At 39.6% G+C, this 16311-nt stretch overlaps 1 protein-coding gene across 1 annotated transcript in view; it reads left to right on the forward strand.

Annotated features, from left to right (window-relative positions):
- Positions 1–16311, forward strand: part of LOC123987096 (receptor-type tyrosine-protein phosphatase gamma-like) — a 172148-nt gene that overhangs the window by 44370 nt on the left and 111467 nt on the right. Inside the window, exon 4 of the mRNA XM_046075711.1 lies at positions 11889–11955. Coding sequence (XP_045931667.1) covers positions 11889–11955 — 67 coding nt within the window. The remainder of the gene's footprint in view (positions 1–11888; positions 11956–16311) is intronic.

Raw genomic sequence — 16311 nt, forward strand, 5'->3', positions numbered from 1 at the left:
GCTCCTCAATTAAATACGCTTTTAAATGCGCCTAGTAAAAACTGAAAATCAACCCAAACAAAGCAGTCTCTCCTGTTTTTTTAACTAATGAGATGGATGGAGCGTTATTATTATTACAGTGTTATTTGGATCAGTAACTGTAATAATATTACTGTTTTAGAAAAGTAATCCGTTACACTAATAGTTACTGGGAAAAGTGATAATATTACAGTAATGCATTACTACTGCCCACCACTGGTACTTAGTAAACATCACCAGCTTGGGTTCATCAGGAAAGATGATGGCACTGAAGCGAGACTCATGGTCACAAAATGCAAAAGTATCACTTTAGGTTGACAACACAGCATTTCTGTTTTCCTCTTGTACACAGAAAGTCTCATTAACTGACTTGCTTGCATTACATTTCCTTGTGACTTCCCCTGCACATACAGTACTCACACAATACTCAAACTCCCTGCAATCTAAGTTTTTCAATGTCTGGAACCACATACTTATTGGTTTGTGATTAATAAAACTATATCCTCAGTACAACATTGTCCACTTGATTGGCCAGACTGGATCCACTTAGTAATAAGTTTATGGTGAAAATGTTTCTGAATAGGAGGGGGAGCAGATGCATCTGCCAGAGCAAATGAAACATGAGCTAGGCAGATTTGTCAGGTTCCCAGGCTAAATGCTCTAATTAATAAATAATGCTTTGTTTTAGTCTTAACAGCCAGCACCTAGGCGTTGTCCAATGTGCGGATTATGTGGATTTTTGATTTGATTGGTTCGTGACCCATTGGAACAGCACCCTCTATGTCTTCTGGGACCTGCTGATTTACAAATTAAGTGCATAGCAATGCATTTTACTCTGCCAATTAGAGACCCAGTAAAAATGGGTCCGTGACACATTTTGGGTTGCAACTTTGGGAAAGACTGGTCTGGTTCTAAGAATGACAAGAAGGTCAATTAACCTGGACCTAGAAATGAACCTGAATATCCTTCAGTCTAGACGAGGGGTGGCCAAACTATGGCCCACTGCACAATTTTAAATGGCCAATGGTGAATTTTAAAAATAAACTTGAATATAGCGTCGTACACAACACACACACACACATCTGCCAGTAAGCTCAGCGACTATATTTGGCGGCAAACTCACCAGTGGAAGATGCACAGTCTGTCCTGAGTGACAGCTGCTTGTCAGCAGCGCACCAGCTTGACTACGGGAGGCAACTCCAGTGTTGTTGTAGAATCATTAAGCTTGTCTTTTAGACACAAGAGGCATCACTTGTTCTTTTTGTTTTTACAACTTTTGTATTTAAACTCAAACTGAGTATTTCTTGTTCGCTCATCCAGAAGAGGAGGTTTTTGTTGAGATATAGACTCTTGTGGAGATTAGCACAGAGATAAGGACTCATTCATTGGTGGTTGGACTGTGGGTTTTGTATTGAGCACTAACTGTATAACACTATGGTAAACTTCTTATGCACTTTGTGTTTCTTGTCATCTGTGGTACCTTGGAAATACCTGGTTGTTAAGTAAGGTGGAGTGATTGTCATGTAGTAATTGAGCATGCCTAAACCATAAAAATCTGCTCCAGGTCATTACACACGGAGAGCTGGATTGTTTGAAATGGAAGGACATCTGTTCCAAAATATGTGTGTGAGAATAAACAGAAGGCACAGTCTCCTTTAGTCAAGATCTTAGAATGAGAAGAGAGCCCAATACCCTTTAGTATATTTCTAAGAATGAGAAGGAGGCTCCTTAATCTGGTCCTAGCAATAACTGGAAGGCCTAATCTCCTTTATTCTTTGCCCGCTATAGAAATACACAAAGGCCCACAATCCCTTTGTCTAAATCTAAAAATGTCAAGGCCAGGTTGTTTTTCAGTTTTAAAACTAACAGGTAAAGAACAACAGAGTTTCATGTCCGTACTTTCTAGCTGTCTTCTACCACCTACTGACATATTGGTCACTGAATTAATTAGTAACTCTGCATTCCACTGTGTCTTCTTTGAAAGAGGTTCAACCATTACATCCATTACACCACTGATTCATCAGCAGCTAGTGCTGCCAAAGGCAAGGGGAGAAGGAAGGAGGTGAAGGAAGTCTAGAGAAAGAGGATACACAGTGAAAGATCTTGGACGGATGACAGTGAGAGGAAGGGACAGGCAATAAGAGTGAGAGAGAGAGAGAAAGAGAGAGAGAGAGAAAATTGGTGGAGGAGAGAAATATCAGGACATGTCACGTTGTACCACAGTTTCTTTTATTCCTGATTTGTCACTGCAGTCGCCTGTCCCTGGAGAGAAAGAGGGGGATGGAGCTTGAGAAAGAGCAAGAGATGCAGGATTTTGAAGAGAGAGAAAGGGGTAGATGGGTGAGAGAGAGCGAGAGAGAGAGTAGGACGTTGTGATGTGAGGCCTGGTGGCTAAGGATCTCTGGGGACAAGCCTGTGGGCTTTCAGAGACAAACATTAATAATGAAATGCTAATTCCCTCTGTCCTCCTTTCTTTCTCTCCTCCCCACTGTCTCTCTGTCTGTCATTTTCTCTCTGTGTCTCCATGGCCGCCTATATTTCTCTTAATCTCCTCTCTCTTACACACACACTTTTTTCCTCACCAACTTTCTGTCTTGTACCAAAAACAAGCGCAGTTTATTGCAGTTCCAGTTATTAACTTACTCTGCTATTTGAAATGATTATGCAATTTGTGCGTGTGTGCGAGCATGTTTGTGTGGGTGTGCAGCACCATTTTATATAAATGCAGTTCAAAAGGTCAGCCCTGGGTCAGTCAAATTACAACAAAGAACTCACGCAGTTTGCATTCTGAGCTACCAGCTTGTGTGTGTCCAAACAAAGATTTAGTTACAAAAGCTGAGAGGAGCCTGCCATATAGGATGAAACAACCTTTTGACAGGCACATGCTGTGCACCTGCAATATAGTTGGAAAGACAGTAGAATAAGGAGAAATACAATAGTACTGTAAGTGCAGTGATACATGCTCTTAATCAGGCCAGTAGAGCATTTAACAGCGGCCACAGCACTCTTTTTGGTTCCATTTATTTAGGCAATATTTAACAATCTGGAACAGTTCACAAAACCTTCACCCAAGAAGCTGATTATCCTTGTGTGTGAGCTGCACAGCCACCAAGAGTGAATGGGCAAGTAGCCACCGATGGGAGATTGCATTAAAGCAATCTCGGAAAGAGATAATAAATTTGGTTACATTTAGTTAACATGTTTTGCTCTTGTTCAAGAAGACCTGTCACCTGTAGAGGATGTAGAGGATCTATAATCAGCTCTTCATGAAACACAGTAACATTTGTGTCACATTATCATTCACCACAGCTATGTGAGTAAATGGAATGAAAAATGTATTTTTCTCCACCAATTAAGGGGACGATCACTCAGTAACACGTTACTGCAATATTATTACTTTTGTAAGGGATTACTATTTTCAAAACAGTAATAATATTACAGGAGCCGTGGCCACTGACGGGCAGAAGAGGAGGCGTTAGTGAAGTAGAGTGACAAAGTGAGTAAGTTTGACAAGGGAGAGAGAGAGGGCAGGAGGAGAGTGGAGGTGAAGCTTTAAGCATGGAGTAGCTCAGCCTGTAGGGAGGGAGGGTCATTTACTCTGGGGACGCTGGAGACATGTAGCCACCACTTTTGAAAGCATTTGTTGAAAATGTTCCAAAAAATAGCTTGCACCAAGAAATGTTAATTAACAAATAAATATGCTATGAAAAAGGTTTATTTGCACAATAAGCTTGCAATGCAGTGTAAATACAGAAGAAACCCTGTGTTGTCCAAAAAAACTTAGGCTAAAAACAATAATAAGCTACCAATTACTGCATTATATTCTATTATATTTTCACCTGCCACCTGGATTTTGTGCCTCCCTGGTGCAGAAAATGTCCCCAGAATGCAGGAAATTAAGTGTTTAATGGTCAAAATCTTCTAGGGGAGGACCCCCAGACACCCCTATCAACTATTTCATCAATACATTTTTTTCCTAAATAGTAAGCCTATTAAAATATATTCTTGTCTTGTTGTCATGGCCCCAATCTTCTGCAATGTTACATCTCATGGGCTAAGTGTTTCGTCACACCCTTAATCTGAGCCCTTAAATTCAAGGATGGTGTATTGGTGAGGTATGTCCGACAGATTTTGGTGGGCAGCCTGGGCCAAAAATGCCAGGGCCGATTTTTTTTTCCCAGCCCTGGCTGTTATGAATTGGATATTTCTAGCATTTACTGTACTGGTTTAGCCGACCAGGAAACTCACAGACCAATCGCATGTGCTCCAATCGTCTCATGTGACACTGCTCAGCCAATCAAATCTATGCATTCCGATGCTTGTGAGTCGAGTCCGCGAGACGTTTTGGAAACACTCACGAATTGAGGAGACGAAAGGGAAAAGAGATTTCACATGACTTTTAATCAAGAATGTACAGATTCTTACATGTACATTCCTCCCACGGGCAGTTCAACACCAGAATATCTCATAGATCTCCAATGCTGGCTGTCAGGACAAGCTAGAGCTGTTGTTGAGCAAGAGAAAGTAGGAGTGGTAGCTCTGTAAGAGGGAGTGAAAGAGAAGAGGAGGCATTACAGCTGTTCATTTGTTATGATGTGTTGAGTGTTTATTATAAAATTGGCTAAGACTGCACTTCATCACTTCAAGCACTTTTTACTTCATTTTTTCTAAGAATTAGGCACTTTCAAAATTTAAGTAAACTAAAATGTTTACTTAAATTTTGAATTTATTAGAGTAGTTATTTATTATTATCCCTCCAGTTTGATGTGAAAACTGACTGAAATATTATTTGATCTGACAGTCCGTTGTTGACTAAAAACACATGTTGATACAACTATATGTTAAGGTACTGAATGATAATGCAAGTTAGTCGTTTTGATGTTCTGGACCTTTGCTTTGGGAAATTTTCTCTAACTGGACCTCTTTGAATTCTAATTGAATACCCCTGATGTAAAGTATCATTGTCAGTATAGCATCACCAGGTTTGAGAGGCTGTAATGTTTTCAGTTTGGCTGGTTATTGACTTCTAAAGTTAATTATTGTTCCAGTAAAGTGGATTTATTTCTGAAATGAAAGCTGCAAGCAGTGTTGGGCGGGCCCTTGTACGTGCAGCGCGTCGGGGAGTGCCGCTGCCGCGCAGCAGATTCTGCAGTTCTACCAGCATGAAGTTGCCACATGCTTTGGACACTTAAATGTCACTTCCTGTGTGCCCTATGTGGCGCTACATTGCACTATAACTATATGTTTTAGTAAGTCAAGTGTGGAACATATCATAAAAATGTTATAATGTTAATTTAAAACGCATGATGAGAGTCACACAGAGCTTACTTCCTGTTGCCAGTAGATGGCACTACGAGTGAAACTGAATTTTGGCATGTATATGTGTTGGGGGAGGCACCTAATGTTTGGTAAAGATTTGAAAATGTCAAGTTACAACAACTTCTTGTTTAATGGCGAATCATCGATTTTGGACGCCACGCCACAGGCACGACAAAAACTCACTGTTTGTAAAACTTTTAATCATCAGTGGGTTTAGACTGCACAGCAAAAATTTGAAGTCGAGCGGACTAATTTTCTAGGAAGAGTTTGTTAAAGTACGGAGCCTGTAAATCGCCAAAAATGGGCATTAAATCCAATATGGCAGACTTCCTATTGGGTGTAGGTGATGGGTCCAAGAGGTACATCTAGATACTTCATGATGCATGTGTCAGAAATTTCGTACATGTAGGTAAAACATGCGGCGAGGACCGCTTTGATGTAGGTCACTTCCTGTTGCAAGTGGCGCTATGACTATGGGTGAATAGTGACATGTACATGTGTTCAGGGCGGGACTCTTCAAACGTGTAATGCGAAGCGTGGAACCTTGCTGTCACGCCACCGCCACGCTGTTAACCGAAAACTCGCAAGTTTTACAACATGGCATCGTCAATGTGTTAAGGGTTTTCTGGGACAGTTTTGAAGTTGATATGGCCAACCTGCTAAGAGTAGTTCATTATATATATTTCCTCTTACCAGCACGTGGCGCTATGACTTTGAGTGAATATTGTCAGATGGATGTGTTCAGGATGGGACTCTTCTTATACATATCAGATCTAGTACAGATATGAGCATGTACACTGAAGGATTGTTGACGCCAAGCCACGGGCACGCTCGTGGACGAAAACTCAACGTTGGTACAATTTTTAATCGGGTTTAGACTGCACTGCAAGTTTGATCTAGGAGAAGTTTCTTAAATTACGAAGTGTGTTAATCTCCAAAAATTACCATTAAATTCAAAATGGCCGACTTCCTGTTGGTTTTCGGGCATTGCTCCATTACATTCCACAGTGATCATCAACAGATGGGTTGCCACTTATCATTTCACGCTCAAATACACCTTTGGACGTAAAGGTAACCACTTTAGCGTCAATGAAAATTAAACTGACTCACAATCATCTGATACAGCTGTCACGGACATATTTTTTTAGGTACAGCAAATCCAGAAGAAAAAGCAGTGGCAGTGGGCCTGAATATGCGAAATGAATAAAACTACTTACATTTCAACTAATACAACTGTTGGATTATGTTCTCTCCTTTTGGTTTGCAGGATGCACGTATTAAACTTAAAATGCTGGGTAGCTACAGGTTACAGTGCACAGAGCTGAGTGGTTGACAATAAACAAAGACATCCTGTGGCAGCCATCAATTTGTTATGCTTTTTTTCTCAATCGTGATCTGCTACCAAAACAATATACTAATTTCAATAAAAACAAATGATGTTGTCCCACCTTCAGAAGGCCAACCATTCTTTAGGGATTTATTATAAATTTCGTCTGCTTAATTGCATGGTTTGGAATATAAGTAATTAACAAATTAAGGTAAATTATAAAGGACAAAAAATAAATTCATAAGGTAATTAATACAAAAGTGGATTTTTAAAAAAAGGAACTTAAAAGAGATGTATTAATCTATATCTATAATTTCTGTATTCATTGTCGATTGTGTCAGGATCCGTCCTCCATACCCGACACACACACACACACACAGTATCCTTGTGAATTTTATTAATCAGAATTCCAAATAGATAGTTTAATGGGGTGAGCCACCAACAGTTTAGCTGTAATTGTACAGTGTAAATTACATTGTCTAATGTATAGAGTCTGCCCTTTCAGCCCTGCTGGTCTTGGTTGTCTTTTCCAGTTTATCTTCAGACTCCAGCACAACTCTGTCCAAGTGAGGATTAAAACATTCACTCATACTAACGCACACTCTGGCTCTCTCTGGGTTGGCGTCTGCAATACCATCCAACAAATACTGCTCAAACTGAAATATATTGCACCATACTGGTTCTGGAGGGTCTCTGCCGGCCACATCCTCTTGCATGGCAGCAACAGCAGTGGCAGCCTAGACCTGTCTCTGCTGCTGGTCTTCTATGGCTCCAGGAAGACGGCCAAAACACTAAAATGTATTTTCGTCAATATGGGATGCCATTTTTGCTGTTGGAAACGTAGTCAGTCTGCAATGCAAGCGAAGATAGTGGCATCCAGAAAATCCTGGTGATATTACTGTCATGTGAAATGACCGTGCTGGATGCATGAAGAACTAATTGGCGAACTCAGCTTTCTCTGTCAATATAGCACACACTGAGGAATTTATTGCTTCAATGGACTGCATTTACCATCAGTGCTAATTTTACATCCAGAATTGTCCTTTAAAATAGAGGTAATTTCACACAAAATTCTCCAAGTATAATGGAGGTGAATGGAAGAAGGTGAAAGGATTTGTTCTAACCCTCAGTAGAAAATAGATTCCTGTGAAATATATACAGTGGAACAGTGACAGTGGAAGCCACTTACAAACTGGAAAATGGATGAACATGTAGAAACAAAATCACTTTTCTACAGGAAACAGTGACACAGACTTGTTATGCGTTTTGTTCTTTTGTGTTTAATATGTGAAAAGCAAGCTGACCAGAATACTGTGCCCTGCTGAGTCCTCTAACTGTCCATCTTACTTGTCATCCTACAATGTGCTTAATGACAGTGATTTTCTGCCAGCCTCCAGCTGCTTTTGTAAAGGCCTTGCACAAGTGGGTGTTTCTTACATGCATTTGAATACAAAATATTGTCATGTAAAAACAGGCGTGTGTCCACAAAACAGGTCCACCTTTATTAGTCTGACAGATCTACAGAACGAACATTGCGACTTGAATCAGAGTAACATTTCCTTATACCTAAGAAACAAAACAGTTTTTCTTACACTTAACTATAGAGGTGGCAGATCAGAGAACACTCGTATAGGTCATGTATTTTGCTGTTTAGATATTGTTTTTATGCTTTGGTTTCATTGATTGTCAGCCTCCATGACAGCAATGACGCTCTAATTGAAGACAGTAAAACTGTTACTATAACATTGCACAGTCTTTGAGTTCAGATGGAGAGGGCCTTTGAGAGGCTGTTGATTGCTGCTGTTTGTTCTTCCTAATTACACTGCACTTGTTTTTAGCATCTCCTCTATGTTCTCAACTCACATTTATTGTCCTATTCCTTCTCTTGATTTAGCACCAAGTTTTCTCTTTTTCTCCTGAAGGTGAATTAAAACACATACTGAAAAAATTTTCAAAGGATCCAAGTAGAAAAGGAAAACTTACATAACATACCCATTCTTGGAAATTGATTGGATTCCAAGTGTAGGTTACTCTTAACCTTCTCACAAGTTGAGGCAATAAAGTCACTTCTCTTAGACTGAAATTTTTATTGTTGTTAGTTTAAACTTAAAACACTTTGAACAGTCAAAATGTTGGTGATAAAATTCTGGAAAAAAAACTTGTAAAATTGCACGTAAATACACAAAAGCAAAAATGTATTTTAAAAAAAACAGATTGACATATCAAAATTCTTTTGATAACTTTAGATCAATCAGCAAAGTCCGTAGAGGATCCTGCCAAAGTTTTGGGTTGATTAAAACGTTTTACGAGTTCGCAAAAATACACTTTTGAGAAAAGTGATAAAAAGTTGCATAATTTGACATTTTTAGAGCAGAAGACCATTAGAGCAAGGATGCAAATGAATCCAGATATTAAAAGGTTGAAAGAACTTTGACTCTAAATGCTCTTTTCGACATAACTGCAAAAAAGTAAAGTAGCTTGTTATAGCGCCAACATGCCAATAAGTGCCATTTTTTTGCCTGAGTAGTGTGGAATTAGCAAACTCCCTGGCAATTTTTGCAAGTTTTTGTCTGGCTGTTTTTGCTGCGCAAAAACGTTTATCCAAGAAAAGAAAGAAAGAAGGCTTCCCTGCTTGGATCCCTAAATATGGCGTCACACACCTACCAGTCAACTCAGGAAATATCTACTGTATGGTGGCGTTTCAAACCAAACTTACCAGTTGAAGAGGCACAGTCTGTCGAAAGTGGATTCTTGTGGAGATTTGATCTGAGATAAGAACCCAAACCCCCAGCTGTATACATTAACAGTTATAACATTAACTTAGCTCTCCTTATTACCTAGGCTCCTTACATGCTTGCTAATAACTTTTTTTAAAGGAGCCCTATTTTACAGCTATTCCAGTCTTATATTGTAGGTCTGTGACTCCTGTATGGCAGCTTTGCATGTTTTTTTCTTATACTGATTCTTCATGTAGGCCTTCATTTCAGCCTCTGTTTGAACAAGCTGTAGATGATCCTGTCTCTTTAAGGCCCCTCCTTTCAAAGCCAACTGTCTTCTCATTGGCCAAAACCTGAAGCATGTTACCAGGCTGTTGTTGCTGGGCGAAACAGGCAGACTGAGCGTTGCTGTGCCGTTAGTGTGGGAGCACATGACCATATATGGAACAGCAGCTCCGTCTGGCTCGGTGTTAGGTAGAACCGAGCCGTAGGTGGAAAAAAAAGTTCAAAGCAGGAGGAAACCTGAGGTTTTTGCTCACAGTGATTTCTTATAAATGCTTTAACCTAATTTTTTGAAACTTTGGCCTTGTTTAACATGAACATCCAACATTATAACATAAGTCATAAAATGTGGAAACGCATAATAGGTCTCCTTTAAGCTTGGTCTCCTACATTGACAGTGTTGTGTTGGACAAATGTTGGGAGAGAGACCGAGAGAGCAAGAGAGAGAGGGACGGGTGAACGAGAGAGAGAGAAAGAGGGACGAGCTAGAGGACGTGCAGCGCAAATGCACTACGCCGCTCTGCAATTAAATACTTTTTTAAATAGGCCTAGTAAAAAAAATTAAAATCAATTGTGGCTGTCAGAGTTGGTATTGTGACGGGCCGCCACAAATAAATGAACGTATAGGAACGTATGTGCAGCGTGGACGTCGTTAGGCCTATTTTAAGGGGGCTGAAGCTACCCTTACATGGTCCTAATCCCCCTCAAATTATAATAAGAAAAATAATTATTAGGTATAGATTTATTTTTTTACAGTAAAGGCATGTACTCAACAAAGAAAAGGAAGAATTTTGATAAATACTTAAAATAATCGTCTTGGTTGTTTTCTCTTCTGGTTGTTTTCTTCTAACAATAGGCATTAGTTGGTCTAGGCACCAAGGCATAACCTAAAACAATTTTTTTTCATTTATTATATTAGCTATATTTTGACCAACTTAACTTTGTGTTTGGCTGTCATACATTAAATAAATATGTAGATGTTGCCTACATGTAGGCTAAGCTATACATGAGCATATGCCCACAGATATACACATAAAATATAAAAATTTAAAAGCAAACATACATATATGCATACAGTAATTGTTACTCCAAACCTTTTATTCCTTCCGACATCAGGTTATTAAATTCAGACAGTAGCCATTTTAAATAGGATCCTTTTCAATAGTGTACATGATAAAGTATTTAGTTTATGCTTATATGTAAGCCAAACTGCAGAGTAAAATCACACTCTGATTGAACCAATCTACAGTGCAGTAACGGTAAAAAGTATAATTAAATAGCATATTTTGGACCTGCAACCTATCTAATAGAGGAGTTAGATATGGTATTACTTTATCACACATTTAAATGAGCAGCTGGTTAGCATTTAAGTCTTAGCCCACAGAAGAACTCAGCAGGAACACAGTCTGACATAAGTGAATTCCCCCCATGCAGCTTTGATGTGTCTAAAAGCTAACATTACAGTAACTTTTTGTTAAACAGAGGAGAAATGGGAGAAGAGAATATGTTGCTTTTTACTTGTTAACATTTTGGCTTCTTCACTGGTGATAAGTGTTGTTCTAATACAATAACAAAAGATGCGAGTGCAAAGATTTTGCAAGTGCAAGTTACACATACCCTGGTGGCTAAGCCCCCCCTGTGTTTCAATCCTAGTGACATCCCTGCTGTGCAGTGAACTTGTATTTAGTGTTTCATGTCGTCGCTTGGTACCTTTAGAATACATGGTTGTCAAGTACTGAAAGACCTCTGTTCTTTATGCATGCAAAATTGCATGTAATGTTTTTGTGTACATTAAATGCCTAAATGAGCTGAATGTTATTCCTTCATTTAGCACATCCATAATAATATTTCTGCTGATAACACTCTGAGTGGCAGGCATAGAATACTTGCCTGCCAGTGAAAAAGTTAGAAGATACCTACACATTGATGTGTGTATTATGTAAACTGCCTGCAAGAGACTGAGTTACTGCAGCAGCAGAGTGTACAGTATGCAATAGGTGGTATTAACATACAAAAATGGATAAAGGTAAATGATACACTGTTTATGATGATTTACCTTATAATGAAATTCATACTTTGAGAAAAACAATCTACAAATGCCTATACAGTTTGTGGCTGCGAGGATAGATAAGCAATATACAAATACATTAAAAGATAATGCAGTGATGTTTTTTTCTAAATAACAATGCGCTGTGTTGATCCCTGTATCTGTTTGTATTCCTCAGGTGGGAGGGAAGGACAATCCTGCTGTTGACCCCATAATCCACGGCCTAAAGGGTGTGGTCCATCATGGTGAGTGGCAGTCCTAGTGCCCAGTCATACAGGGAATGATAGCTATTTAATCATCAGAGAACCAGGACTTTCTCTAAATGTATATACAGTAACCGTGTGTTATCGCCCAAGCTTTTAGCTTCTTTTAGGTCATTGTCTTGGTTCTCCAGCCCACACATCAGTGCTTGATGCGGGCCGGAACGTTGTACTGGCACTTATGTTTTTTCCACTTCAAGCACTGCCACACATGTACTGTTTGGTTATGTCCAGCCCTGGCCATTGGCCATCATACTGGAATAATCACCTTTGACTTTCAGTCACAGAGCTGCTCAGCAAATTTGTCACATGAATAATAATGAAAATAGAAACTCTTTGGATGTTAGGCAAGATTCTTATCAACTTCAAGGTTGCTTCCCTTAAAGTCAATGCCAATTCATACTAGAATATATACACTGAACAAAATCACAAGCGTATCACTTTTGTTTTTGCCCCCATTCATCATGAGCTGAACTCAAAGATCTAAGACTTTCTCTATGTACACAAAAGGCCTATTTCTCTCAAATATTGTTCACAAATCATCAGCCAATAGTAGATTGGCTTGATGGGGACTTGAGTACCTCATGAGTCCAAAATTCTTTTAACTGTATTCACTGGGACACACACACACTGAGACAAGCAAGTCTGCAGGAGCAGAACTAGCAAGCCTTGACTCACAGTGTTCACCTCATTTACTGTACATGTCAGAAAATGCTGCTGTTGGCCAGTATTGTGAGGACTTCAGATTCAGTCAGTTTAACTAATTCAATTAAATATGCCGCTGCATTTATCTCTAAACTATTGCAGCAGAACAATAATCCTTTCGTGAGCCATGACATTATTGAAAACTGAACAAGTCCAGACCCGAGTCCGGATCAGCTTTATACACTGATAGGGCATAATGTCTGAATAGTAAATTTGCTTTGCTAATTTCCTCACTGTACTCAGGAAGGGTGTGGAATTAGCATGGTAAATTAGCAATGCTCACTAAGACCCTTTCACTCTGAGCTATGGTGGCATTATAGGGGAAATAAATCATGTTTTTTTTTTGTCACTGCTACAACACACCGAAGAAAAAGATAGGCAACATTAAGGTAATGTGAAAGTAAAGTGAAGTCATTAAACAACAACAAAACAACATTAATCCAATATAAAGAAGTGGAATAAAAAGAGAGAAGCACAGATGTGTGCCCAAATCAAAAATATAACTATGCATTAGTACTTTTGGACAGAAAAATAAAAGCATATTTCAGGTTCATTACAACTTGGGTTTTATTTTCATAGTTTTGGCAACCATTGTCTGCATTGCTTAAAGCCGCATTCAGACCAACCGCGAATTTTCCCCTCGCGACGCTTTCCTCGCGTGAGTGCATTCGTTGCAAGTGTTCACACACAACGCAAGAAGGCGATTTTAACGCGATATGGTGAATAAACACAACTCGCCTTTACTACAACTGTATGAACCCAAAGTAAACTTTTGCTGTGATTAAATAGCAATAAACAGATTCAACTGATGCTGAAATAACTACAATATGATGCAGATTTGTTAAACATATGAATTCATACTTTGTCAGGTCTGTCAGCAAGACAGCAGGACAACAACTTCTAAAATGTTTGTTTTCTGAATGGAGTTTGGATCGATCAGGGCCATTCTATGCTAACTTGGTCGCGGTAAAGTACAATGATAGCTGGAATAAAGTTACAGACACATGTTTTCTGAACTCACCAGGTAGTTCAAGCTCCTCGCTTTCTTTTCTCCCATCAATGTCCTGTTTTGTCCATTTTTTATATAAATATGAAGTCACAGTCCGACAAAGCTAACAACGCTAACAACAACACTGGAACCGGATGTGCACGGAACCTAGCTGCTGAGAAGCTCCAGTGAAGGTAAATCAACGTTGAAATCCCAAAAACTAAAGTAAAAAACTAATTTAATAAAAGCAGTTAACTCCGAGCTCCTCCCGCAAGTAAATGGCGTAGTTGTCAGAGCAGAATCCGACTGAATATGGTTGTTTATTTGTCCAATGGTTGCAGCGCTGCTCCCTGCTCCTCTCTCCCAAGTTTAGCAGCTCTCAGCCGGCCAGCAGATTTTCAATCCCCCGCTCTGCCTGGCCCTCACCACACAATGCTCTGAAGCCTCGGTGAAGTATGGACAATCTCAACACTGATAGACTATCGCGACTCAGCGTCATACGATTTCTTCGAGTTGAACATGTTCAACTTACGCAAATTCCTTCGCGTCGCTGGCCCCGCCGCCTCCCCAGCCCCCTTCACGTCACTTCGCGCCGCCCGACAGGAAATCACAGCTCTACGCGTCTTTGCATTGACTTTGTATGTAAACTCACTGCCCCGAATGCTCGTTTCGCTTTTGGTCGGAAATCACCATAAGGAAGTCAGCCAGGGCCACTTATTTGTGAGAGAAAAAGAAGGCAAACAAAAGAGGATAACCTGTACATCCACTGTCAAATCTATCAGTTTGCAGTCCCATTTCCTTACTGATATTTTAGGTACACTCAATTTTCCCTTCAAATAGAGTGCTTTGGGTAATCTGGCTTAACAGATCTCAGCAATTTCTTACTGGCGAGGAAAAAAGTTATACAAGAAAATGTTTGAATCAAGTTAACAACTTTTTTTTTAATAGCTACATTTTGGTCCAGTGCCCTTTTGTCAGTTTTCATCAGGACTTGTTGTCCTCATCATGGGCGTAAATTTCATCTCACAGTAGGGGGGGACAATAAACATAAAATTTCACAAGAGCAATTTTTGAGGGGGACACAAATAATACAGCCAAAATTGGACTTGTAGGCCAATAGGATACGTGTACACAGAGAGAAGTCTTACTACTATTTTTCTGGCCACAAAGCAATAGTTGTATAAATATGACTTAAGTTCATAGGTTCACCACGTGGTCATATTATCCTAAATAACTTGCGTCCTCTAGGCTACCTAGTAATTTAGGTTTCTTCTGGGATAGAGGATGTCTCTTCCATACATATATATATATATTAGATATTTAACGGCAGCAGGCCAACTGCTCTGCCACTTAACATCATAACGCTCAAAACCCAACACAACGGTAGATCTACGTTATCAGCTTAATATCAGTTCACACACAGGATTATCGCTGTAGTAAGAGATGCACAGATCACATTTTTCCTGGCTGATTCCACTTACTGATTTTTTAAAAGGTCTGATCTACTGATTCTAATTTTGGCCGATTCCGATTTTATTTCTTTCTGAGATCTATAACTGACAGCATACACAAACATTTTTGTGTGTGGAGGAGGCTTGTTGTTAATTGTCATTCATTCATTCATTCATTCATTCACTCTTGTGAATAATATTGTTTTACTATTTACACAATTGTTTTAACTATATATCATGATATTATTTAATGGTTTTTAAGGGGGGATACCCCTCTGCTAGTGGGGGGGACATGACCGCCCTGTCACCTCTGTCCCCCCCATGATTTCCACCTATGGTCTTCATATATTTATCAGTTGATGTTAGCCAGTGCAGTGTTGTCATGACATAGAAATGGTGGACAAAACTATAGAAATGAGACCGAAGTTGTAAAACAGATAAATAAAGGCTAATCATCTGCTGCCATGAATGACAATCTGGACTGGTGACCATCACTTGCAGGAGGCAAAGTGAGGGCCCAGGTCCACAACATGGGCAGGACTTTGGAGGAAGTAAATCTGCACAGCATATGATGCATTTGGAGAGAAGTGGCCAGTGTTGTACTCTCTATCAAACTTTAACTACAGGGTACTCTTTGATTGTACTCCTGATCAAAAAGTCTTAGCCTTTGCATCATTTAGTGCTTCACATGCCATATATTCACAAAAGTAATCAGGATTTTGGGGAGATTCAGTGTTTTTTTCCCCTCACATAGCAAATTAGAAGATTTTTCATTGTTTTTTGTTAGCACTGTATGCCCTCAGTCAAACACAACTGTCTCCTGCACGCAGTCCTGATGTGCATCCCAGTCATGATCAAAACATTTATCCTAAAGCAATGTTCTGTCTGTCCCTCTCAAAGGGCCCCGCTCGGCTTGCAACAGCAGAACTGTTTCAGAGTGAATTTTGAGAGCTTCGGCATACACAAATAAAACTTTGATAAAACCTCACCCCATGATACTTGCCCTTTATCTCCTGCTCAGTTGTCTTGGAAAAACTACTCTGTCTCCATAATTCATCTAACACAAAGACCACTCAAGTTCAATCAAGGTCTCGCTCCCATCTTTCCCTCTGGTGGTTGGCTAATTTTCTCTGTCTCCACCAGTGCTACAGCGGGTGGTTAAATTTTTCACAGCTCTCTTGCCTTGTTGTCGGGCTC

The sequence above is a fragment of the Micropterus dolomieu genome, linkage group LG18 (assembly GCF_021292245.1).
Source record: "Micropterus dolomieu isolate WLL.071019.BEF.003 ecotype Adirondacks linkage group LG18, ASM2129224v1, whole genome shotgun sequence".
Taxonomy (NCBI): domain Eukaryota; kingdom Metazoa; phylum Chordata; class Actinopteri; order Centrarchiformes; family Centrarchidae; genus Micropterus; species Micropterus dolomieu.